This window comes from Dermochelys coriacea, chromosome 1, assembly GCF_009764565.3.
Source record: "Dermochelys coriacea isolate rDerCor1 chromosome 1, rDerCor1.pri.v4, whole genome shotgun sequence".
Lineage (NCBI taxonomy): Eukaryota > Metazoa > Chordata > Testudines > Dermochelyidae > Dermochelys > Dermochelys coriacea.
The window spans coordinates 123869320-123893724 of record NC_050068.2 but is presented as its reverse complement, the minus strand read 5'-3'; the positions used below and the strand labels follow the sequence as shown (position 1 = coordinate 123893724).

The 24405-nt window shown below is 45.4% G+C and overlaps 1 protein-coding gene across 1 annotated transcript in view; it reads right to left on the bottom strand.

Annotated features, from left to right (window-relative positions):
• Positions 1-24405, bottom strand: part of LOC119849888 (cohesin subunit SA-2-like) — a 110892-nt gene that overhangs the window by 9961 nt on the left and 76526 nt on the right. The window contains 12 exon segments of the mRNA XM_043495771.1: positions 1-207; positions 1273-1360; positions 2542-2716; positions 4383-4573; positions 8232-8360; positions 8457-8602; positions 9897-9998; positions 10706-10857; positions 19129-19294; positions 20614-20706; positions 21754-21834; positions 23995-24082. Coding sequence (XP_043351706.1) covers positions 1-207; positions 1273-1360; positions 2542-2716; positions 4383-4573; positions 8232-8360; positions 8457-8602; positions 9897-9998; positions 10706-10857; positions 19129-19294; positions 20614-20706; positions 21754-21834; positions 23995-24082 — 1618 coding nt within the window.

Below are 24405 nucleotides of genomic sequence, written 5' to 3'. Positions count from 1 at the left end.
AACAGCCAGGTGTGTCAACAGTTCCTCTGCAGCAGCCTGCAGCAAACATCCTTCCTCCTCTTCCGCCAGCCCCAACTGACCTGCACGGCCTCCTTTTATTTGTCCCCTCCACCTGGAGCCTGTGTAACAGAGGCAAGGAGGTGGGGTCTCCAGTGATTGGTCAGCACCTCTTGGCCGTGTGCAGGATTGATACAACCCATCACATACCTGAAAGTCAAAAAGTCCAATAATGAACATATCTGGAAAGGCTGGAAAGACCCACAAGGGAAAAAAGCCATTTACAAATCAATTCTGCTTGCACCACCTTCAAAAATGCTGTCCAATAAAGCGTCTAAAAGGAGGCGAAGAGAGTTATAATGAGAACAACCTAAAGGAAATGCACACCTTCTACACGTGCTGTCCTCACTAACCCTTAAAGCAGAAGTCACCAAACTGTGGGCCACACCTCCCTATGGGGGTACAGAGTAATGTTTGGGGGGCCCGGCAGGCCCAGGCCAGCCCCCAGGGGGAGGGGAGGGAGCGCCACCCAGCCCTGCCCCACCCCCAGCTCTGCTCCAGCCCTGCCTCCAGCCATAGTCCTGGCTCCCAGCCCCCTTACTCCGTCCACATCCCCTCACTCAGAGCTGCAGCCTCGCTCTCAGCCCTGAAGGGCGGTGGGGGGGCGCACAACCCACAGACGTTTGGGGACCACTGCCTTAAAGCAAGGCAGGGAAGGTATTTTGCTCACCTGCTTCAAGTGGTTAGTGAGGTTAGCAGCTGCAGCATGGGAAACTTGATAGCCTCAATTCAGCTTGATAAAGAAATAGGATTAAATGGGATTTTCTGAAAGGCAATGTTTATATTTAGGGGACTTGGCTGGACATTACTCTGCTGCCCTAAAGGGTAAAATGTGTCCCTTCTGTAGACCAGGAAGAGCCATCTGCTCATAAGCAAGTGCCTTCCAAATATGTAGGAGGGGAATGGGTACCTTCTCTTGAAAGATCTTTGACAGCTGTTAACGTATGTGACAGGGCCTAGATGCTACTAGGAGAGGCTCCATAGACAAGCAAGAGAAAGAACCCATGTCAAGCTAGGCTTGGGGGAAAAATGAAAAGCCTTTCTTCCTCCCGCTTCTAGTGGCTGTAAAGGGGAGTAGGGTACATGGGTGGAGCAAAGACATGAGCCTAACAAACTGGCTTCTTGGATTATGTACTATCACTTTTCTCCCCCTCAACACAGCAGCCCGAGTACAACTGTCCAAATCTGGATAAGCCAAAACTAAACTATCATTACCTGGTCTGCACCAACAACATCCACATCTTCGCCTACATCTTCTGCTCCACCATTTGCTGAGAAGTCTTCTGCCTTGATCACATCTTCGCTGGAACAAAAAGCTGAGCAGTTTAGTTCCTGGCCTGGAAACACACTTCCCTTTGACGGAGGTTCTACTTAGGATGTGTTTTGCTTGCGACGCTAAAAGGGAGGGCAGATTTTAAAGACTGCATGCACATGATACGAGTTGCTTTTAGGATTCTTGCATAAAGAAGCCCAAAATCTTTGGCCCAAAGTGGGGAAGAACTTCATTATATTCTGATACAAACGAATTTTGATTCGTGCAACTTGGCACCAAACAACCAAAAAGTGTAAAAAAAACAAAACAAAACAAAAAAAACCCACCACCCACCTATGTGTCTGTCCAGTAAATCCATTTAAGGAGAGTGGGCGCTGTCACTCTGAAAATTGCATTTCTGGCTGGAGTTTGTGTTTTCCCTTTTAACCCTGACAAGTGACATCTCAGATTTCTGTACCCAAGATATTACAGAGAAAATATTGCTTTGTTTGTCTGTGTGTTTTCTTGGTGCACTGGATGGCACATGGAGTCTAGCCAGAGGCCCTGTTCTGTGGACAGTGTTGGACACTTCCTCCATTATGTCATGTTCTGTGTGGAGCTCCCACACAGTTGACCTCTGGCCCTGCAGGAAGGAATTCACCAGTAACACAGCAGCAGAGCTGCTGAGGCCAAGACCATGTCTCCTTCTCCAATTTCCCTCTTAGGAGTAAAGAGGAGCTGGGGACAGGTGGGGTGGAGAAACACCCTTCTTCATTCCCAAACCCAGGGCTGGATAGTAACTGGTACCTGGGAAGCCCCTTTTTCACCCCACAAAGGGCTAGGGAATGATTCAAATCTGAAGTGACGGGGCTGGAAAGCCCCATTCTTCCCCCTGCAGCTTTTTCAATGGGACTGGGAACTATAGAAGTCAGGCAGGAAGCCTCCTCCTCCTTCCCCAGCTGCCAATAGAACTAGGGAGCAACAGGAGTCTGGGCAGCTAGGGGAGAGGGTTGTTCACTCCCTGTAGGTCCAAGAGGAGAACACAGAAGTTGGAAGATAGAATCAGGAGGAGGGTATGGCCCCAGGCAACTGCTCCGTAGAAGCACTGAGAACACAAGGAGTGCCCCAAGGCGTGAACTGTAAGACACTGCACTAATTGCACTCAGTTTTGCAGTCTGCGTATTTGAAAAATCTCAGCTCTTTTAGGGGCTTGTGAACCATTTTTCCCTCACCTACATCTTCTGCTCAGTCCCACTGGACAAAAGAATGGCAGACATTCTTGGAGACTAGTATCTTGAGACTTCAACCTCTTTCTGCTTTTCCCTGCTGCTGCAGTGAGTTCTGAAGTGCACAGGAAGTCTGGAGTCTTGTTTGTTGTCTCAGTGTGGCTGGTTTCAGGCAGGGACCCTGTAACAGACAATCAATAGCTCTATTCTTCATCCTCACTCTCTGAGACATTGAGAGAGAAATACTTCAAACAGTCCAAGAGAGAGGAAAAAGGAGCATTCGTTACAATGCGTGCAGTTATTGTGGAAGCTAAATTCATGGAGACACTCTGAGCAAAGCATTCATTTTAAAATTCCACTGTGTTGAATGACCCAGCTAAAATCTATAAAAAAAACCCAAATGACGGCCCGGGCAGTGGCTGATTTTGCACAGCGTATGTGAGACCTCCAGCTTAGATTTCTGGGCCCAGACTCTTCCTCTCCAGACCAGAGGGCACTGTCAGTGCTGCCCAAACTATGCATGTAGCCTCTCTGGAAAGGCAGACACCTTTGTGACACGTTGCTGCTACCCCCCATGTCCCCAGAGACCAGGGGTGGGCAAACTACAGCCCGTGGGCCAGATCTGGCCCATCAGGGCTTTGGATCCGGTCTACGGGATTGCCACCCCAGGGGCACTGCGGGCCCCATGCCACTCCCGGAAGCAGCCATCACCACATCCCTGCGGCCTCTGGGGTGGGGAGTGGGGCAGAGGGCTCCGGGCACTGCCCTTGCCTGCAGGCACCTCTCCCCGCAGCTCCCATTGGCCAGGAATGGGGAACCGCAGCCAATGGGAGCTTTGGGGAAGGTACCCACAGGGGAGGGCAGCGCATGGAGCCCTCTGTCTCTTCCCCCTTCTCCCCCCCCCGACCTCCCTCCCCGGGGCCACAGGGACGTGGTGCCAGCCGCTTCCGGGAGCGGTGTGGGGCCAGGGTGGGCAGGCAGGCAGCCTGCCCTGGCCCCACTCCACACCATTGCCACCCCAGAGCCACTCCAGGTAAGCAGCACCGGGCCAGAGCCCACACCCCAACTCCTGTCACACCCCGCACCCCTCCTGTACCCCAAACCCCTGTCCTGAGCTCCCTGCCATACCCCAAACCCCTACCACACCTCAACCCCCTGCCCTGAGCCCCCTGCCGCACCCCAACCCCGTCCCAACTCTACATTCATGGCCCTGCATGCAATTTCCCTACCCAGATGTGGCCCTGGGGCCAAAAAGTTTGCCCACCCCTGCCATAGATACTGGGCTCTGAAGGGAGTCCCATCAACTCCTCAGATGAAGGACGATGTGCAAAGCATAGCCCTGAGGATGGTTGTAAGCCAGAAAGGGAGGAATTAAAGGATCGTCTGGAGAGGATTCCCTTTGTTTCTTCTAACAGAATATATCCCAAAAATAGCAACAGTAAGAATTTATCTTTAGCACTTCTATAAATAACTGTTTTCATTATCATAGGGCTTCATAAAATTTATCTAATCCTCACAATACCACTGTGTGGAGTCAAGTAATATTATCCTCATTTAGACATGGAGAAACTGAGGGAGGGAGGTTAAGTGACTGGCTCAAGGCTACCGAAGGTGTGAATGACAGCAGGGACTAGAACAGAACTCAAGAGTTTCTGGCTCCCATACTCAGACCACTGGACCAAGCCTCTCTCTAGTGAATGATGAAAACAATCTGAAGGGAAAAATATAGAGTTTAGAATGACAAGTCTACAACAGCCCGTGCACTGCAGTATTTTAATGCGGTATGTTATCCATTTTTACTGAGGACACAACCAATCAGATTTAACAAGATGGTGGAATTTTCATACCATTAGACAATTTTCTTTTAAAAGAAGATGTCTTAGATCTGTTTGTGGGTGACCATTCTCTTAAACTGCTGATAACAGAATTCTCCTCATCTTCATTTGCCAGCAAAGAGTTCCTGTACCAAACCAAGGGGTGCCATTCATCTCCTCTGCAAGATGCTGGCTCTGTTATATACCTCTGCAGGTAACAGTACCTGGGGAAAAATGAGAAGCATAAGAAAAATCAAAGTTTCTTCTGTAGCTATCTAGGCTAGCCCTTCCTACATTTTGGTTTTTTTCCCTCTCCTCTGCAATTGGGGAGGTAGAACCAGATCCATCAAGCAACAGAAAGAGGGAGGGCCTGGCTCCCCTTTCTGAGAAAACAAATCAGTGTGAGTGCTTCCGAAGCTGAAAGATTGCTCAGAACATTACAAACAACTCTTGATTCCCAATAATTACAGAGCCACATCCATCTTTTAGTACAATTTCCTACACTCTAGCACAGGGAAAGTAATTGCTTGTTGCTGCTGCCAGGAAGCAATTTACTGGGTTGTTTTCTTGCAAGATAACCCCTCCCCGGCAACTGAAAGGTCTAGTTCTGCCTCCTCAACTGCAGAGCAGAGGGAAACCCAACTGAGAGGCATTCCCTTTGATTTAACAGCAAGACAAAATGAACTCCGGAATTAGAAAGTGGGGGTGGGGGCGGGGCGGACTCAATGTTTTCCAGCTACAGCTCATCACTTCCAATCCATCCAGCACTGTTAAACCAGATCCCACGTTACAACACACACATCGTGAACATTTTATACATTTTAATATAATTAATTATATCAATAATTGTTTTAATTATAATTTTATATTGTTATTACTACTCTGATTCGGAAGGCAGCCTGGAAAATATCAGCGCTTTCATCAAAACAAGAAACAGACAGCCCTGGGAGGATGACTCAGATGATTAGAGTCATGCATCATGGAGACTCAACACACTGATTATGCAATATGTTGGTTTCAAACAAGAGTGTATTGTAACTAAAATTTTAGGGTCTAATCCAACTCCCATTGATGTCAATGGAAACACTCCTATTTTCAAACCTTTAGCACTGTTTTTATTTAATAAATTGTTTCTAGGTATATTTTGTGGCAAACACCAACTGACAAGTAAAATATTTTACCACTAAACTCCATATACTTAGAATGTGTTGGCTATACCCACTCCTTTCTAACAAATGTCCTTATTCTCTTTATCATGTGTTATAGGTGCATTCACAAATGTTATACAGGTCTGTACACCAGTCCTGTGCCTGATTAATAATAAAAATGAAAATAACCAGATGTTTATTTTCAAAAGTTCATGTTGACTTAAAACATTCCATCCTGTAATTTATGGTGCAACTAAACCTAAATATTTCTAAAAGGAAATATAATCTCCAGACCTTGCAAGGCATTTTGAGCCTCCCAGAAAAGAAACTGTTACTTTACAAACATGGCTTGAATGTAGAGTTGTAGATAAAATTGCAATTTCCCCCTCCTTGTGAACTTTATTGTTTTTCAGTTATTTCCAACGTAGGTGGGCAAATCAAAGACAGCTGAAGATAAACTCTAGGAGTGTTTCTTGCTTTGTTCCTCATAAGAGTGGTCAAAAGATGAGCAAACCAGTAGGGATATTCCTGCTTCCTTGGAATAAACCCACTGGAAAAAAAATTAGACACAGCCTTGGAAAATCATCATGAAAATTTACCAGCCTGCCCATCCTGCTGATTAAATATTTTCCTTTATCATTAAAAAAAAAAAAAGTTACTCTCCTAAGAAAAATTGGTAAATAGAGTTTTGCAAGGGTGACTTAACAGAAATCCACCTGGGGGAAAAAGATCACCATGTGGAAGAGAACGATTGCTTAAACCAAGTCCGATGAAGTGAGCTGTAGCTCACGAAAGCTTATGCTCAAATAAATTTGTTAGTCTCTAAGGTGTCACAAGTACTCCTTTTCTTTTTGCGAATACAGACTAACACGGCTGCTACTCTGAAACAAGTCCACATTGTGATGGTGGAGTTAAACAAAAGTTTGTGGAAGGTACAATCTAGTGGTACACACAAGAGATCCTGGCTGGCAAAAATGCAAAATTAGAAAGGGTAATTACTACTAATTATAGATTGATCAAAATCAAACGATCAGAGGTCACAATACAAAAAAGGGAATCTGCACACTGCACATTTTTCCCCTGCACGTTGCATTTTTATATCTTATTCATTTCTCAATATGCATTCTGTGTGTAACTGAATCCTGAATACATTTTGTTTGTCATGGATTAATAGTAGCATGAGGTTAAACATTTTACCACTCTTAATCCTTGGCATGCAAGTCATTTGAAGCTCTCCATGAAAGATCAGTTCCAACTGAATCCATGCTGATGCTATAACGAGTAAGCTTAAGAATGCAGTAGTGAGCAAGTTACACGGGGCATGGCAGGATGCAGGCAGCATGCTTTTTTTCCTACTTGCTGCCTGGTTTCTTCTCTGTCATGAAACTTTACCTATTAGCATTATTGTAAATTGCCCAGAAATTCAAAATCGTTTATTCATATTTAATCATAAGCATTCAAGTCTTACAAGATACTTGCTTCTTAGAAAGCATGTACGAGGGGTTTCTTTTATTTTTACTGATTTTACAAGTCAGATATATAAAAAACTGCAGCTGCAGAAGTCAAAGTTGCAGTTCCACTGATTAAGGAAGAAAAGAGAAGGAATGGAATGGAAGGAACCAAGGGACAGAAAGGAGGAAGGAGCTCCTGCAGTACAAGAGACAGAGAAGAGCAGAGACTGAGGAAGCAGGGTCTATGGGTTTGTCTACACTTAAAATGCTACAGCAGCGCTACTGTAGCATTTAGTGAAGAGGCTACCTATGTCGACGGGAGAGTTTCTCCCATCCGTATAGGTACTCCACCTCCCCAAAAGGAAGGACGCCCTCTTGTCAACATAGTGCTCTTTACACCGGGGTTAGATCAGTACAACTATGTTGATCAGGGGTGTTCTGATTAGATTTTCCACACCCCCGAACGATGAAGTGATACGAACGTAAGTTGATAGCATATACCAAGCCTAACAGACACAATCGTGTTCTTCTGTATTAGGATACAAAATATCCAGAGCCATAAGAATAAATGGCCCAGTGTTATATTATTATTTTTTAATATTTACATTACAATAGCACCCAGAGGTGCCAATCAGAACCAGAATCCCACTCTGTCAGGGACTCTACAAAGACATAGTTCCTGCAGTGAAGAGTTTCATGCGACATATTTTGTAACAGAATCCTCAGAGAAGCTAGTCTGCCCCAGTCATATGGATTGTGGTTTCCATTCCGTTATCACTGTATTAGCTCTATCTCCACCTCTTCTGCTTTGCTCCAGGACAGAACTTAAACTGTTTAACACTTGAGACCACCCTTAAAAAAAGGGTTCTATTTGCTCCTGCCAACCAATATACCTCCCTCCCTCATATATAATGTTAACACCATTTTCCCCCATGGCCTTTTTTTTTTAAACACTTTTTTTTTATTATTTGGTAGTAATTATGGCTAAAAACTGATTGGGTATGTAGACGCACAACCCAAAAAACTACTAGCTGAAATTGAAATGGAGAAGAAATCAAAATTGAAAAATTGTCCAATCATCCACACTTCTGATGGGAAACCAAACAGATTTCCAAAGTTGGCCAGATAGAGAAGTACTTGAACAATTCTTCAACAATATCAAGCCATCCATTATACAAAGACACACTGTACAAAAACGATCTATGCACGAGTGTGTAAGTGCTGCATATGACACGCATCACCTAAGTTCACTTGTCCGGCAGTAAGCAATGAAGGTAACTTACACTAATCTTTTGTCAGGCTTTAGTAGCTTATTGGAGAATTCACTGATGATTAACAGAAAGCTTAAATTTGGAGGCAGGCATTTCCCTTCCACTCCAGCAGCTCCTTGAAAGGCAAATTCAATCCCTTCTCTATTAGAGGGGAAAAAATAAGAGGGACAAGGTAACTTAACAGAGAAAATAAACAAAAACAATGCCATGGACAATATATGGTTATGTGGCACATACTTGTGTATCATCGCTACCGATTCTCTGGATTTCACCTGATCCCAGCCAAATGTCAGTGAAAAGCGACGAGCAAGTTCTTTAATGTTTGTGAAAGATGAATCCATGCTGTGGGTACTACCATGGGTTTCTGTATGTTTCTGAAACAACTGCAAAACCACAAACACCAACATGTAAACTTCCAGGCAATAAAGGGACAAGGAGAACACACCAGCCATACAATACTTGCCTCATGTAGAGCAAAGCATTGCAAAGGAAACGAACAAGCGCAAAACAAATTCATTTGCTGACGAATCACACTCACTTGGAACAAACCTGAGAGATTTGAGCACTGCCTGGGAAAATATCTGCAAAGGGTGCCACTCTGTTTAGCAGGTAGGATGCCTTACTTGTATAGGCCTCTAATCCTGCAAAGTGATAAGTGCCTTCAACTCCCACTGAGATCAGTGGATCTAGTCAGAGGGCTTAATCTCACCCTGAGGGTTAGAGAAAATCAGAGCATGGATACACAACAACTAGTTCTGAAAGAGAAGCAGCAACGCTTGCACACGTAGTTGAGGGCAGGACTGAGCCAACAGAGAGAGACAGACCTTATTGCTAAGTTTTTTTTCTAATAGACATGTAGGTAGTTTGTTCCCTGCGACCTGAAAATGTTGAAGGTCAATGAAAGACCAACCTGGGCCAGTTGTCTATGTGATATGTAACAGACTTTCTGACTATGTGGGCAGAATATATGTGGCCAAATGCGGCTCACCCTCACTTTATCTCGTATTTCAGGGGTTGGGTCATGGATCTAAGCTCCTGGCGAAGTGTGTGAAGTCAGCAGAGCTCATGTATCAGTCAATCTAGGAGGAGTCTGTTCCGCAACTTAGGAGTATGACATGGATGCTGGGAGAACAAATGTCCATGAGGAAACCAGGATAGAGCAGTTTCTAAAACAAATTATCAGGCTCAATATTGCTATGGCAGAGTTGGTGTAACTAGAGGAGCAGGGGTCATCATCAGGTGTGTCCAATTTCTTCAGTAAATATCTAATTTAAATTCTCTAGTCAAGCATGGAAACAATGAGGGCCTGATCCCAGAAGGCACTGAACACATCTGGACAAATGCCAACCATCCCCAATTTCAGTGGGAGTTGAGGCTGCTCACTACTGTGTAGCCAGAGCCCTTAATCTGTGTCTTGCAACACAAGACATGTGTCATATTCCATGAATAACAACAATTCTAAAAGATTAGGTATTTGACAAAAAAAATTACGTTTTTAATCTTAGGCCAAAGGGCTCATAAGGTGCTTTGACAATGAAAAGCACTTACATAAATTCAAGAAAGTGACTTTTTCACTATCTATTTAAATTAGTTTGAATAACTATGACAAGGTACATAGAAAATTATAGTGTGGGGATGGCTTTCATCAGAGTCCCTTTCCTTCTGCATTACTCTTACCTGCTGCAGGCAGAGAATCAACGTCTTGGCACTCTGGATTTTGTTGTTATGCCTCGTCCTGCTCAGGGTTTCTTTAATTATATCTCCAAAATCATTGTAGGTCTATTAGTGCAAAAAATACATAACAGAAACATCACTTCCTTACTACAGCTTTATGAATACACAATACCTGGGGTACACTCCTGAAACACAGGAAAAACAGAGACTGCTAAGAAAAACTGAACAATTCATAAAATATTCCAGGTCCTAGATATCTTGCTAAAAGGAACTTTTTTTACATATTTTCACAAGGATAATTTTATTTATGCTCCTTTGTAAAGTACTGTGAGATCTATGGATGAAAAATAGTTACGTATTATTCTCATAGGAGGACTGAAACAATGAGCTGGAAACAGAATATGGAGATTTTCACACCTACACTCCAGATTCACACCCAGCCCTGGCCACGTGGATACGAAGTGTCATTCACCAGCAGATGGCTATTGAAACCACTCATTTCACTCAAGTTTAGAGTGATCCTAGTGACCGAGTGCCACCACCACAAATGGCACCTCGCTGGCAGTCTTCTACAGAAGCCAAAGAGTTAATGAACGGGGAACTAAATTACCCTGTCTCTTAGTAATCATTCATCCTACTCTAAGGTACATTAGCAGAGCAGTGGGGAGAAGCCTGCACCGCTTCTGTTCTTTTCAGCAACCATTTTGTGCATAAACAGATGACTCTAGCCTCCAAGGCTGCTAATCCAACACCTTCCACAAGTACTAGAGTCACTTTAATGGCGTAAATGCATTTTCAGAGCTAAGTGTTACCTTCATATAGTGCTTATAGACCTCAGCAGCCGCAGACATCTCCACCACGGTAAACACAATCAGCTTGCAATAGACTGCGAGAAGACTCCGCCTTTTGTGCAGATCATTCAACGTGTAGCCCCCCTTTTCCCTCTCCTCCTCTTCCGCCAAGTCTAGGGAATGAACATGCGAAGGTTTTGCTCTAACATTTTACTTAATGTATTTTACTTTTAAGGCCAACTTCAACCCGAATTACACAAATTCAGCTGTTCAGTCAACTCTCTAAATAACAGACACTATCATTACCGAAGGACATAGGTTTATTTCCATTTCAAAGCTCACAGCTGATGACCGTGCAAGCTACTCATTTGTATATCCTTTCTATCCTGATCTTTGTAGGGATTTCACATTTCTACCAGTCAGAATCTCCTTGTAAGATCCTGGCTATAGCTGTAGGACAGGACCAAAACACGGAACACAGAACAAAAACCAAACACATCTGAGAAAAAGACCAGCGAACCATAGCAACATCTTTTCCTTAAAAGAAATCAATGCCAGCGCCCAGCACTCAATTCACGAGTGACTCCACAGAAACAAACCAGAACACACAGCCTGTGAGAGAAGAATGCAGTTGCAAGTTTCCAAGTGGTTATCAACACTGACATTTGACATTTCCTTAGCATGTAAACTCTCTGGGGCAGGTCATTTTGTTCTGTGTGTGTACAGTGCCTAGCACAATGGGGTCCTGGTCCATAACTGGGGGTGCCAGGATTACTTCAGGACAATTAATAATACATTTGGGAACCAATTGCTTTTACGGCTTTTGCCAGCCCTATTGCTGGAGGTGCTTGAAAAGAGCTACCTGCAGAAGGAAGCCTGGGAGGGTTAGACTCCTGCCTGGAGTGAATTCTGCCTCCTTGCTGCCACAAAGCTTCCCTGATCTCTGGCCTAGGAATCCCACATGACCTGTTTCTGGCTCTCAAACCCAGCCTCTGGCCTAGGACCCAGTGAGAGGCAGGTAGGCTGACCAAGAGTAAATGACGGTCAGGGTCAGAACTGACAAGGGGCAGCTGCCAGATAACACAGGCAGATGGGCTCATGGGAGACAAAAGACAAGGAAACACTCCTGGATGAAGGAGTTTGCTGACTTTATTGTAGGAGAGAGAGTAAGACAGTGAGTTTGGAGGGGGAAGTTGGGACCCTTTGTTGGGAGGACTGAGGAATTGAAAACATGTTTCTTCTCATGTTCCATTCCTCAGAGCAAGTTGCTGGATAAGTATCATAGAAATAAGAAAAGGAGTACTTGTGGCATCTTAGAGACTAACAAATTGATTTGAGCATAAGCTTTCGTGAGCTACAGCTCACTTCATTGGATGCATTCAGTGGAAAATTCAGTGCGGAGATTTATATACACATACAGAGAACATGAAACAATGGGTGTTATCATACACACTGGAAGGAGAGTGATCACTTAAGATGAGCTATTATCAGCGGGGGGGGGAGGGAGGAAGAAAACGTTTTGTAGTGATAATCAAGATGGGCCATTTCCAGCAGTGGACAAGAACGTCTGAGGAACAGTGGGAGATGGGGGGGGAATAACATGGGGAAATAGTTTTACTTTGTGCAATGACCCATCCACTCCCAGTCTCTACTCAAGTCTAAGTTAATTGTATCCAGTTTGCAAATTAATTCCAATTCAGCAGTCTCTCATTGGAGTCTGTTTTTGAAGTTTTTTTGTTGAAGAATAGCCACTCTTAGGTCTGTAATCGAGTGACCAGAGAGATTGAAGTGTTCTCCGACTGGTTTTTGAATGTTATAATTCTTGATGTCTGATTTGTGTCCATTTATTCTTTTAAGTAGAGACTGTCCAGTTTGACCAATGTACATGGCAGGGGGCATTGCTGGCACATGATGGCATATATCACATTGGTAGATGCGCAGGTGAACGAGCCTCTGATAGTGTGGCTGATGTGATTAGGCCCTATGATGGTGTCCCCTCAATAGATATGTGGACACAGTTGGCAACGGGCTTTGTTGCAAGGACAGGTTCATGGGTTAGTGGTTCTGTTGTGTGGTTGCTGGTGAGTATTTGCTTCAGGTTGGGGGGCTGTCTGTAAGCAAGGACTGGCCTGTCTCCCAAGATCTGTGAGAGTGATGGGTCGTCCTTCAGGATAGGTTGTAGATCCTTGATGATGCGTTGGGGAGGTTTTAGTTGGGAGCTGAAGCTGATGGCTAGTGTCGTTCTGTTATTTTCTTTGTTGGGTCTGTCCTGTACTAGGTGACTTCTGGGTACTCTTCTGGCTCTGTCAATCTGTTTCTTCACTTCAGCAGGTGGGTATTGTAGTTGTAAGAATGCTTGATAGAGATCTTGTAGGTGTTTGTCTCTGTCTGAGGGATTGGAGCAAATGCGGTTATATTGTAGAGCTTGGCTGTACACAATGGATCATGTGGTGTGGTCTAGGTGAAAGCTGGAGGCATGTAGGTAGGAATAGCGGTCAGTAGGTTTCCAGTATAGGGTGGTGTTTATGTGACCATCACTTATTAGCACCGTAGTGTCCAGGAAGTGGATCTCTTGTGTGGACTGGTCCAGGCTGAGGTTGATGGTGGGATGGAAATTGTTGAAATCATGGTGGAATTCCTCAAGGGCCTCTTTTCCAAGGGTCCAGATGATGAAGATGTCATCAGTGTAGCGCAAGTAGAGTAGGGGCATTAGGGCACGAGAGCTGAGGAAGCGTTGTTCTAAGTCAGCTATAAAAATGTTGGCATACAGTGGGGCCATGTGGGTACCCATCGCAGTGCCGCTGATTTGAAGGTATACATTGTCCCCAAATGTGAAATAGTTAAGGGTGAGGACGAAGTCACAAAGGTCAGCCACCAGGTTAGCCGTGACATTAATCGGGGATACTGTTCCTGACGGCTTGTTGTCCATCTTTGTGTGGAATGTTGGTGTAGAGGGCTTCTGCATCCAGAGTGGCCAGGATGGTGTTTTTAGGAAGATCACCGATGGACTGTAGTCTCCTCAGGAAGTCAGTGGTGTCTCGAAGATAGCTGGGAGTGCTGGTAGCGTAGGGCCTGAGGAGGGAGTCTACATAGCCAGACAATCCTGCTGTCAGGGTGCCAATGCCTGAGACGATGGGGTGTCCAGGATTTCCAGGTTTATGGATCTTGGGTAGCAGACAGAATACCCTAGGTCGGGGTTCCAGGGGTGTGTCTGTGCGGATTTGTTTTTGTGCTTTTTCATTAAGCAAATGCTGTAGTTTCTTTTAGTAACCCTCAGTGGGATCAGGGTAATTGATGAGGATGGATCTACCCTCATTTGGTGGGATTTAATGTTCAGTGAGTTTATGTTCCGGTTCATATGGTCCAATGGAAAAAGTCTCTCAGTCCCTTTTCCATAGTTAATGCACGATGTTGTACCAGCTCACACCTCCTGGTACCGTCGGTGGCCGGTGATGTGTTCAATGTAGATGTCCCTGGACCATCGGATTGTGTCCGAGACCATGAGGCGCCGCATGAGCCGTGCGTAGCGTTGACCGATCCCACAGGTCCGCAGCACTTGCTCGTTGCAGGGGTCCCAAGCGCCCAGGGCTCCGACGATCAGGGCATCCATCTGCACCTCGTAGCCCTTCGCTCTCAGGGTGTCTGCCAGGAGGGTGTATTTTTCGAGCTTACAAGCTCAGGCGTCACGGAAGGCCGGGGTCCTGTTCTCGAAGGGGACCATGATGTCGACGAGAATGATCTTTTTCTGGGCCTCGTCAGTGACTATCACGTCAGGTTGCAACTGGCTGTCAGTACCGGGGATGGCGCAGTTTACGGCGACCTTCCCCAGGCGCGGTGCAATGGCTTTCACCAGGCGGTTCTGGATGGCATTGTGGCGCATCTGCCAGGCTCTGGAGTGGGGCATGCAGCTGCACAGGACATGTGGCAGGGTCTCGTTGGAGTAGCCGCACTTCCTGCAACGCTTGTCTCGGTTCCCGTGGTGGACGCTCCGTTGAGCGGGACACAGTTGAGCCGGGCACGGTGGATGAACTGCCAGCCGGCGAAACGGGAGAAGCCACCCCCGGTGAGGAAGTGGTTGCTGGCGTCCCACTTGCTGGTCAGTTCGAAGGCTTTACCCTGATCCGGTTTACGCTTCAGGGTTTCCATGTACAGCAAGTGGATGGCTGCCTTCAGGGTCCTCTCCCGCATGCCCTTGGCGCTCGGGGTGATGATGGTGTTGTCGTTGGACCTAATCTGCGGCACCAGGACTCCCAGCTCCTGGCGCTCCTCGCACCACTCTCAGCGGCAGCCGATACACTTCCCCAGGCGATGCGTGGCATTGCGAGCGCGGGACCACAGTGAAGTGATGTTGCACCCGTCCAAATTTGCCATCCAGAGAACCGCTCAGGAATCTGGCAGTGTCTTGGTTGGAGGGGGCTCTGCCGATCCGCTTCTTTGTTGCGTCATGGAGAGCGTTTGCTGCGATGTTCCTTACAGTGGCATCGGGACACGTCAGCAGGCGGAAGGCGTGGGTGATCACCGCGATGTCACACAGGTAACCCATGCGGCGAACACTGGCACCGCCTTGCCTGTGGGCAATGTAAACCAGCTCATTGCTGGCTCTCTGGGGAAGGAACAGCCACTTCTTCTCCAGCTGCCGGATGATCTTGTCTGCCTTGTTGAGGGGTACCTTCGCCACAGCGTCCCTTAGGACGAAAGAGATGCGGGGAATCAGGAAGGTGTGCAGGGCGTTTATCTTCTGCCACGGTGCTAGCAGGAAGGCATCGATCTTGGCAGCAAGATCTCCTGGATGGTGTCCTCGGGTGTCTGTCGGACACGGAAACCCGTCAGCGTGCCAAGGTGCTGGTATGCCTGCCCCTCTACCGGGGAATGATGGGTTCGCCCTAGATCTGGAACCCTGTCGTCTGCACCGAGTCCCTTTTGCTGCCGTCGATGTGGAGAGATGCGCACTTCTCTGCATTGAAGCAGAGTCCCATCCAATCGGCAGCTTGACTGGTGGCATCTAGCATACGTTGTAGGTTCTCTGGTTCGTCTGCAGGCAAGACCAGGTCATTCGCGTAAGCCAGGACGCTCACCCTCTCGCCGTGGAGATTGAAGCCATCTGTGCCATTGGAGATCACTTTCAGCAATGGCTCCACGGTGAGGTTAAAGATGATGGGACTGAGGGGACAGCCCTGCTTAACTCCGTTCCGGATCAGGATCTCGGCGGTCTCCCCTTCGACCGAGCGAATGGTGGTGCTGCATCCCTCGAACAGCTCTCTGATCACACGGAGGAAGTTCTCTGGCATCCCAAACTCCTGGAGCGTGGCAAAGATGTGGTGGTGGGGCATGGACCCAAAGGCATTCGCCAGGTCGAGCCATGCTACCGTGCACTGCCTCCGCGCCCTTCTGGCCATTTCGATGGTGGTTTGGAGGACAAAGTTATGTTCATAGCAGCCCTTGCAGGACATGAAGCCTTTCTGGGTGGAGCTGATGCCTCCAGCATTCATCCAGATCACACCACATGATCCATTGTCTACAGCCAAGCTCTACGATACAACCGCATTTGCTCCAACCCCTCAGACAGAGACAAACACCTACAAGATCTCTATCAAGCATTCTTACAACTACAATACCCACCTGCTGAAGTGAAGAAACAGATTGACAGAGCCAGAAGAGTACCCAGAAGTCACCTACTACAGGACAGGCCCAACAAAGAAAATAACAGAACGACACTAGCCATCACCTTCAGCCCACAACTAAAACCTCTCCAACGCATCATCAAGGATCTACAACCTATCCTGAAGGACGACCCATCACTCTCACAGATCTTGGGAGACAGGCCAGTCCTTGCTTACAGACAGTCCCCCAAACTGAAGCAAATACTCACCAGCAACCACACACCACACAACAGAACCACTAACCCATGAACCTGTCCTTGCAACAAAGCCCGTTGCCAACTATGTTCACATATCTATTCAGGGGACACCATCATAGGGCCTAATCACATCAGCCACACTATCAGAGGCTCGTTCACCTGCGCATCTACCAATGTGATATATGCCATCATGTGCCAGCAATGCCCCCTGCCATGTACATTGGTCAAACTGGACAGTCTCTACTTAAAAGAATAAATGGACACAAATCAGACGTCAAGAATAATAACATTCAAAAACCAGTCAGAGAACACTTCAGTCTCTCTGGTCACTCGATTACAGACCTAAGAGTGGCTATTCTTCAACAAAAAAACTTCAAAAACAGACTCCAATGAGAGACTGCTGAATTGGAATTAATTTGCAAACTGGATACAATTAACTTAGGCTTGAGTAGAGACTGGGAGTGGATGGGTCATTACACAAAGTAAAACTATTTCCCCATGTTATTTCCCCACCCCCCCATCCCTCACTGTTCCTCAGACGTTCTTGTCAACTGCTGGAAATGGGCCACCTTGATTATCACTACAAAAGGTTTTCTTCCTCCCTTCCCCCCCGCCCCGCTGGAAATAGCTCATCTTAAGTGATCATTCTCCTTACAGTGTGTATGATAACACCCATTGTTTCATGTTCTCTGTGTGCGTATATAAATCTCCCCACTGTATTTTCCACTGAATACATCCGATGAAGTGAGCTGTAACTCACGAAAGCTTATGCTCAAATAAATTTGTTAGTCTCTAAGGTGCCACAAATACTCCTTTTCTTTTTGCGAATACAGACTAACACGGCTGCTACTCTGAACCTATGATAGAAATGTAGGGCTGAAAGGGACCTCTAAAGGTCAGCTAGTCCAGCCCTCTGCACTGAGGCAGACAAGTAAACCTAGACCATCCCTGAGAGGTGTTTGTCCAACCTGTTCCTAAAGAACTCCAATGGGGGGGTTCCACAACCTCCCTTAGAAGCTAATTCCAGACCTTAACTACCCTTATAGTTCGGAAGATTTTCCTATTATCTAACCTAAATCTACCTTGCTGCAGATTAAGCCAATTACTTCTTGTCCAACCTTCATGGAGAACAATTGATCACAGTTCTCTTCTTAACAGCCCTTAACATATCTGAAGACTGTTATCAGATCCCCCCACAGTCTTCTTTTCTCAAGACTAAACATACCCTGTTTCTTCAACCTTTCCTCAGAGGTCAGGCTGTCTAAACCTTTCATCATTTTTGTTGCTCTCCTCTGGACTCTCTCCAGTTTGTCCATGTTTCTTAAAGTGTGGTGCCCAAAACTGGACTCAGCTGATGCCTCACCAGTGCCGAGTAGAGTGGGATGGTTACCTCCTATGTCCTACATACAACACGCCTGTCAATACGCCTGGAATGATATTAGCCTTTTTCACAACTCTTATTCAATTTGTGATCCACTATCATCAGTGACCAGGGCGTGGATGGGCATGCCTAGTGGTCTGACCAGGAGTCTGGTTGGTTAGAACAGTTGTCGGTGCCTAGGGTCAAAGGTCAGATGTAATCGGATCAAAGGGGTTAGAACTGAGTTACCTGGAGTGAGGCAAAGCTAGGTCCAAGGCAGGGTTCCAGGCAAAAGCAGGGCTGGAATAAGGCTGGGAACAAGACAGGAGCAGGACTGAAATCAAGATGGGAGCAGGAGCTATTGCAGCTGTGGGCAAATGGTTGAAGCAGCCACTGAACTGTTGCTTAAGAGCCAGTCTGCTGACCCTTCCAACTAATCAAGTGATGTAGCCAATAAGGCAGCCTACGACAGGCCCGCTGCATTCATTAGGGTGCCCAGAGACTGACTCTGTTGCAGGCCCCAATTCCTGATCCACTATAACCCCCAGATCCTTTTCAGCAGTACTTACAACCTACCTGGTTATAACCCATTTTGTAGTTGTGCATTTGATTTTTCCTTCCTAAGTGAATTTCCTCTTGTTGATTTCAGACCAGTTCTCCAATTTATCAAGGTCGTATAGCCGCATCCTTGGTACTACAAAGGATTAGCAGCATCTTTTCAAAATCATTCACAACAAAACCTAATTATTGCATTACTATTCTAAATCTGTTTGAAAATGATAGAAGAACAGCAAATACCATAATACGTTCTGCAAAATCAAACTCACTCAAATAATACATATTATCCCTTAGTTTGATGGCTTCGAACTGTTATACATCAACTGATCTACAGTTCCTCACCTAAAATCCCTCCAGGAGCGTGGTTAACAGAATAATTCTAACCCATTGAAATCTATCTCAAGGTTTGATAGTGCTACCCATCACTGTACTATGTACCTCAGCCCCTTCCATATAAAAATCAATTAGCAATACCTCCTCTGATAAAGCCACAGCAGACATAAATCTGTGTATACTGAGTGATCCATTTTGTTTGTATTCATATGCTACAGCTCTATTTGTAAGGAAATCAAAAAAATTAGCAGCCCCACAGCCTGGCAATGTCAAATGCTGCAGATGAATGACATCAGAAAATGTTAGTTTACTTCCTTGCTGAGGACAGTGGCTGACCTTTGATTTCTTCTTTCTCCTCTGTGAAAACATGATCCTGGATAAACAAGAGCATTTTTGACTGAAGGGATGTGCTGGGAAGATACTGAAGGACTCCTACAGCTTCATTGTCACCTGAAGATTGGTGACTCAAAATCATCAGTAAATCACAGAGTATCATGAAGGCCTGTAACATACACATGCCAAACAAGGATTTAGGAATTTGAGGGAAAGCCACCAGAACAATGTTATTTTTTCATCTCCATTATCAAGCTCTGTCTTTGAGCCTGGTCTCACAGGGATGGAGTACCATAGCTCAGCCCTTCTGGAGATGCCCTTGTGAGAGCTGCATGTTTAATCCCCACCCTGATCTGCTAAAGATTTTCTACCTTGTATAAAGAAGCTGCATTCTGTCACATGCCAATGTCACTCTTCTTAGAAGTCTGGGAAGCTGAACTACTGAGCACTTTGTCCCTGATTTTCCATTTCTGTAGTTACGTTCTCAGCCATTAAACCCATTTTTTCAGGCATTTATAAACAAACGAGAGCAGTAAATACACTCACACCAACAGTGTTTGTTAAAAGGAGAACTGCAAATGCAAATATGAAAATTCAATTTACTTCAATAATAAGTGTTGAAAGTGCCCTGGCAACTACCCAAGTTAGAAGGAGCATTCACAGCACATCAGCAACATAAAGAGCAACCTTTTGTCTTCTCTGCCACCATCCATTTAAATTTCCTTGAGTCACAGATTGCCAACTCCCAATCCAGGGTGACACCACAGCACACACCATGCTGTGACTCCAGTTTATATAATTATGTTAATACATTTAGTCTTGAAATCATCTGACAAATATTAATCCATCCCAACAACACCGCTTCAAGGTAAATTTCGTTATCTCTGCTTTAGAGATGGAAAGACTGAGGGAGTCAATGGCAGAATTGCAATTAGAACTCAGGAGTTCATAGCATCCAGTCCTGTGCTCAAACTTCTAGACTTCATCTGTTTCTTTCCTCCTCAGTGCCAGAGACCTATATTGTAGCCCAGACGCTGGGAAAGTTGTGGGGGGAGGAGGAAAGTTATATTACATTGTGCATTTTAGTAGTCTTATTATTTTACATGTAAAATTTAAGAATATTTTGCAAATCCTTACAATATATTTTATTAATGAAGAGCTGGCTACATGCAGCCCAAGGATTTTACTAGTGGCAGCATTTAGGATAAGTTATTGTTGAAGAGGAAAAAAATCTTCCTATTTACATTTTCAGTTCAGTTTTAATTAACAATGCAACTCAGACTTAGCCCCCAGTCCTGCACCTGACTCCATGCAGATGTATTCCTGTGCATATGGAGCACGCTGTGGTAGTTCAGTGCTCTCATTAACAAGGACACCACTTATTTTAAAATAAGATTTTTAAAAAGCAAAATAAATGAAGAAAAGGAGTTAAAGGAGGAGTGAGCAAAACACACCATTAAACAAACTAGCCCCTACAGAGCCACTGACCTTTTCACTTAAATCTTTATCTTTATGGCTGAGGTAGCATGCACAAATCTGGCAGAAAAATCTCAACTCTCTGTTCAATGCCAAAAGAGTCTCCTAAAAATTTATGGAGGAAAAAACAAAGATTAGAGAAATGATGGGCACTGACACCTAGGTAGCCAAGGACAGGAGTGGAGCACCAAAACATGTGTATCTATTGAATCAGTCCCTAAATAGTCAGCACCCTTCTATAACTTCCGAAATATCAAAAAACAAAAGATGCCAGTTCCATGTCAAAAAGAAAAGGAGTACTTGTGGCACCTTAGAGACTAACAAATTTATTAGAGCATAAGCTTTCGTGAGCTACAGCTCACTTAGCTCACGAAAGCTTATGCTCTAATAAATTTGTTAGTCTCTAAGGTGCCACAAGTACTCCTTTTCTTTTTGCGAATACAGACTAACACGGCTGCTACTCTGAGTTCCATGTCAGTATCTTCTGTATACAGGGATACAAAAGAGGAAGAGAACAGACTGAAGAAAGCAGCAATACTCAGTGCAGCCAGAAATCTCTAGAGAAACTACACCGTTGTTTTTATTTCCACATGGATCAAAATGTAGGCGAGTTCTCATTTTTGTAATTTAAAACTAAAATACCCCATTGAAGTGCTTAGTATGCTTTTGATGCTGCGTAGTATCAATTCACAAGTAATAATTGTAACAGAAAAGTGATGGTGAGATTGCCTAACACTTTCCCTGGGCATTCTTCATGCATACCATAGTGCACTAAACACAAACAAATATACGGTATGTAAAGACTAAATTACAAGGGTTTTCTTTGAATATTGTATTTTCACTGTTTTTTGTTTAGGAAGCAATCCTTGTCTCCACCATATGCCAGGATTCAGAAGCACAGAACTTTGCACTGAACACAGATAAGCACTTGTTTAATTTAATTATGCCCTTACAGAGATTTTAAAAAGTCTCCTCTTTTCCAATATTAAAACTTAGGAGAGAGAAATGCCTAATCCTAATTTGGTTTCTCCAACAAAATGTTCACAGCAACATTTTGGGAAAGAGTGTCTCTTTCAGCCATCAAAGGACAGCAAGTAAATGTGAACCTTTCAAGTGCACCACTTGGTTTCAGAATTATTTGCACTGGCCAACCTTGGAAGATGACCTCTCCACAACTGAAGCTAGCTGCCATAAGAGAGCAAAGTATGTGCACTGTAGAGCTGGTAGGATCATCTGCAAATAAAAGTACATATCTTTTAATAATGTGAAAGGCTTTGTAGTGAAAGCAAAGAATCAACATCTCATATTCTGTATGCTGCTTGTATAAGTATTTCTGCAGCATGAGACATTTAGATCCCAAAAGCAGATTCAGTAGGTTTACATGCAACTAAGCATGATTTCCTCCGAACCTTTGTCTCTGGATTAGTTCCTGATTCAGTAAAGCACTAAGGCTCATTGACTTCAATGCAGACTAAGCACATGCTTAAGTGCTTTGTTAAACTTGCACTAGGTAATCATGGCCAGTGGAGGCTATCAGAATTAGCATTAAAGCTGAACAGACAGCTTGAGGTTTGTAGTTTAGACAATAGTTAAGGCTACGTTTTAGACACAGGTATTTTTAGTAAAAATCATGGAGACGTCACGGGCAGTAAACAAAAATTCATGGCCTGTGACCTATCCAAGACTAGTACTATATATCCCGACTAAATCTTGGGGGGGAGGGGGGGAGCCCGGGGGGGAGCCCAGGACCCCCCCCGAGTGCTATGGGGGGGCAGCCCAAGACCCCCACGGGTACTGGGAGGCACGGCTCAGGACCCCCACTGGTGCTGGGATGGGGGACGGGTTGGCAGGCTCCCTACTTGGCTCCACGCCTCCCCGGAAGCAGAAATATCCCCCTCCCTCTGCTTCTAAGCAGAGACATGGCCAGGCAGCTCTGCACGTTGCCTCCACCCCAAGCACTGGCTCCGCAGCTCCCATTGGCTGGAACTGCAGCCAATGGGAGCTTCAGGGGCAATGCCTGCAGGCAGAGGCAGCGCACAGAGCCACCCTGGCCGCGCTTCCGCCAAGGAGGGATGTTGCTGCTTCTGGAGAGCCCCCCAAGGTAAGCGCCGCCCAGAGCCCTCACCCTCTCCTGTGTCCCAATCCCCAGCTCTGAGCCCCCTCTCACACCCAAACTCCTACTGCTGCTGGAGTGGAGGGTACGGTAGCCCGAGACTGCCCCAGCAGCGACCAGTGGAGCTGGCCAAGGGGCTGCCCCAGCTGCTCAGGTGGCCCCTCAGCCAGCCGCATCGGCCGCTGCAGAAGTCACAGAGACCCTGGAAAATCACGGAATCCATGACCTCCCTGACAAACTCACAACCTTAGCAATAGTTAATAAGCAAATTGGCTTCATTATATTCATTTTGTAAGTAATGGGTCTGAAATATTTTCACTTCTAGCGAAATTTATTCTGCGAATGACAAGCAAATCCCTGAATTATTTGTACTTTGTTCAGAGTGACATTGCACAATTGAGAAAGAGAAGCCCTGTCTCTGATTCTAAGCAAACAACTACTCCAGACTCAGAGAATAACACCCCCAGCACAGCACTGGACAATCTTTGCATTAAATTAATCCATGTCCTAATTCCACTGACTTCAACAGGGTTATACCAGAAATGAAGGTGGCTCTCTGTGTCTCAGTTTCCCAAGCTGTGGAATGGGAATAACAACATCCATCTCCCTCAAAGGATGCTGTGTAAGGTAGAGCCCTGAAGCAGGACTGGGATCCCGGGGGTCCCACAGGACCTGCTGCCATAATAGCAGGAGCGGGTAAAATGTATTTTGTTGTAGGCGGGATAGGGTGGGGGAAAAAACCGACTGCAGTAATTTGTGGGAAAGCACTAAATCTCTTGTCAGCTTGTTATATATGGAATTTCAGCAACGTAAAGCAAGTTTTTCTTTCTTTTTTTTTTTTTAAGTGAAGGTTTCAATACTTAAATTTAAGTGAGGGATAGAAAGAGATTTGGTGTCTATTATAACAGGAGTTAAAGTATTGTTTTTACATGGTTTAAGCAAGATTTTTTTTTATACTTTTAGTGGTAAAAATTGTGTCTGAATTCTGTTTATATATACACAATATATTAACTGACCATTTTCTTTTGTGTTGCTGTTGGGGGTTTATTTTAGTAGCATGGAGGAGTCTCTCTCTCTTGCAGGATTTGTGGGATCTAAGGCTTTTGAGGGTGGGACCTGGATAAAAATGTGGAAGTCGGCAAAAGTGGATATTGTGGGGCGGGACAGGAACAGGATTAAAAAATAGTCCCATGCAGGGTTCTAATGTGAAGTTCAGTTAATGTTTGTAAAGTACTTTGATAGGCTAAATGCTTTATTAGTGCTCTGTATCATCAATTTACCTGAACAGGTAAACTCCCATACTCCATCTCAAAAACCAGCAGCTTGGAAGTCTTCCCATAGAGATTCCATTTGGTGAGATTGTGAGCACTGCCAGTCAAAAAGGAAATGAAATACCACACTAAAATAATCATAAAGAGAAGAGATAAAACAGAGGTGGGCAAACTATGGCCCACGGGCCACATCTGGCTTGCAGGACCGTCCTGCCTGGCCCCTGAGCTCCTGGCCTGGGAGGCTAGCCCCTGGCCCCTCCACTGCTGTTCTCCCTCCCCCACAGCTTCAGCTCACTGAGCCTCTGGTGCAATGCTCTGGGCAGCGGGGCTGCGAGCTCTTGCCGAGCAGCACAGCTGCAGAGCCACAGCCCGACCCAGTGCTCCGTGCTACACGGTGGCGTGGCTGGCTCCAGCTGGGAG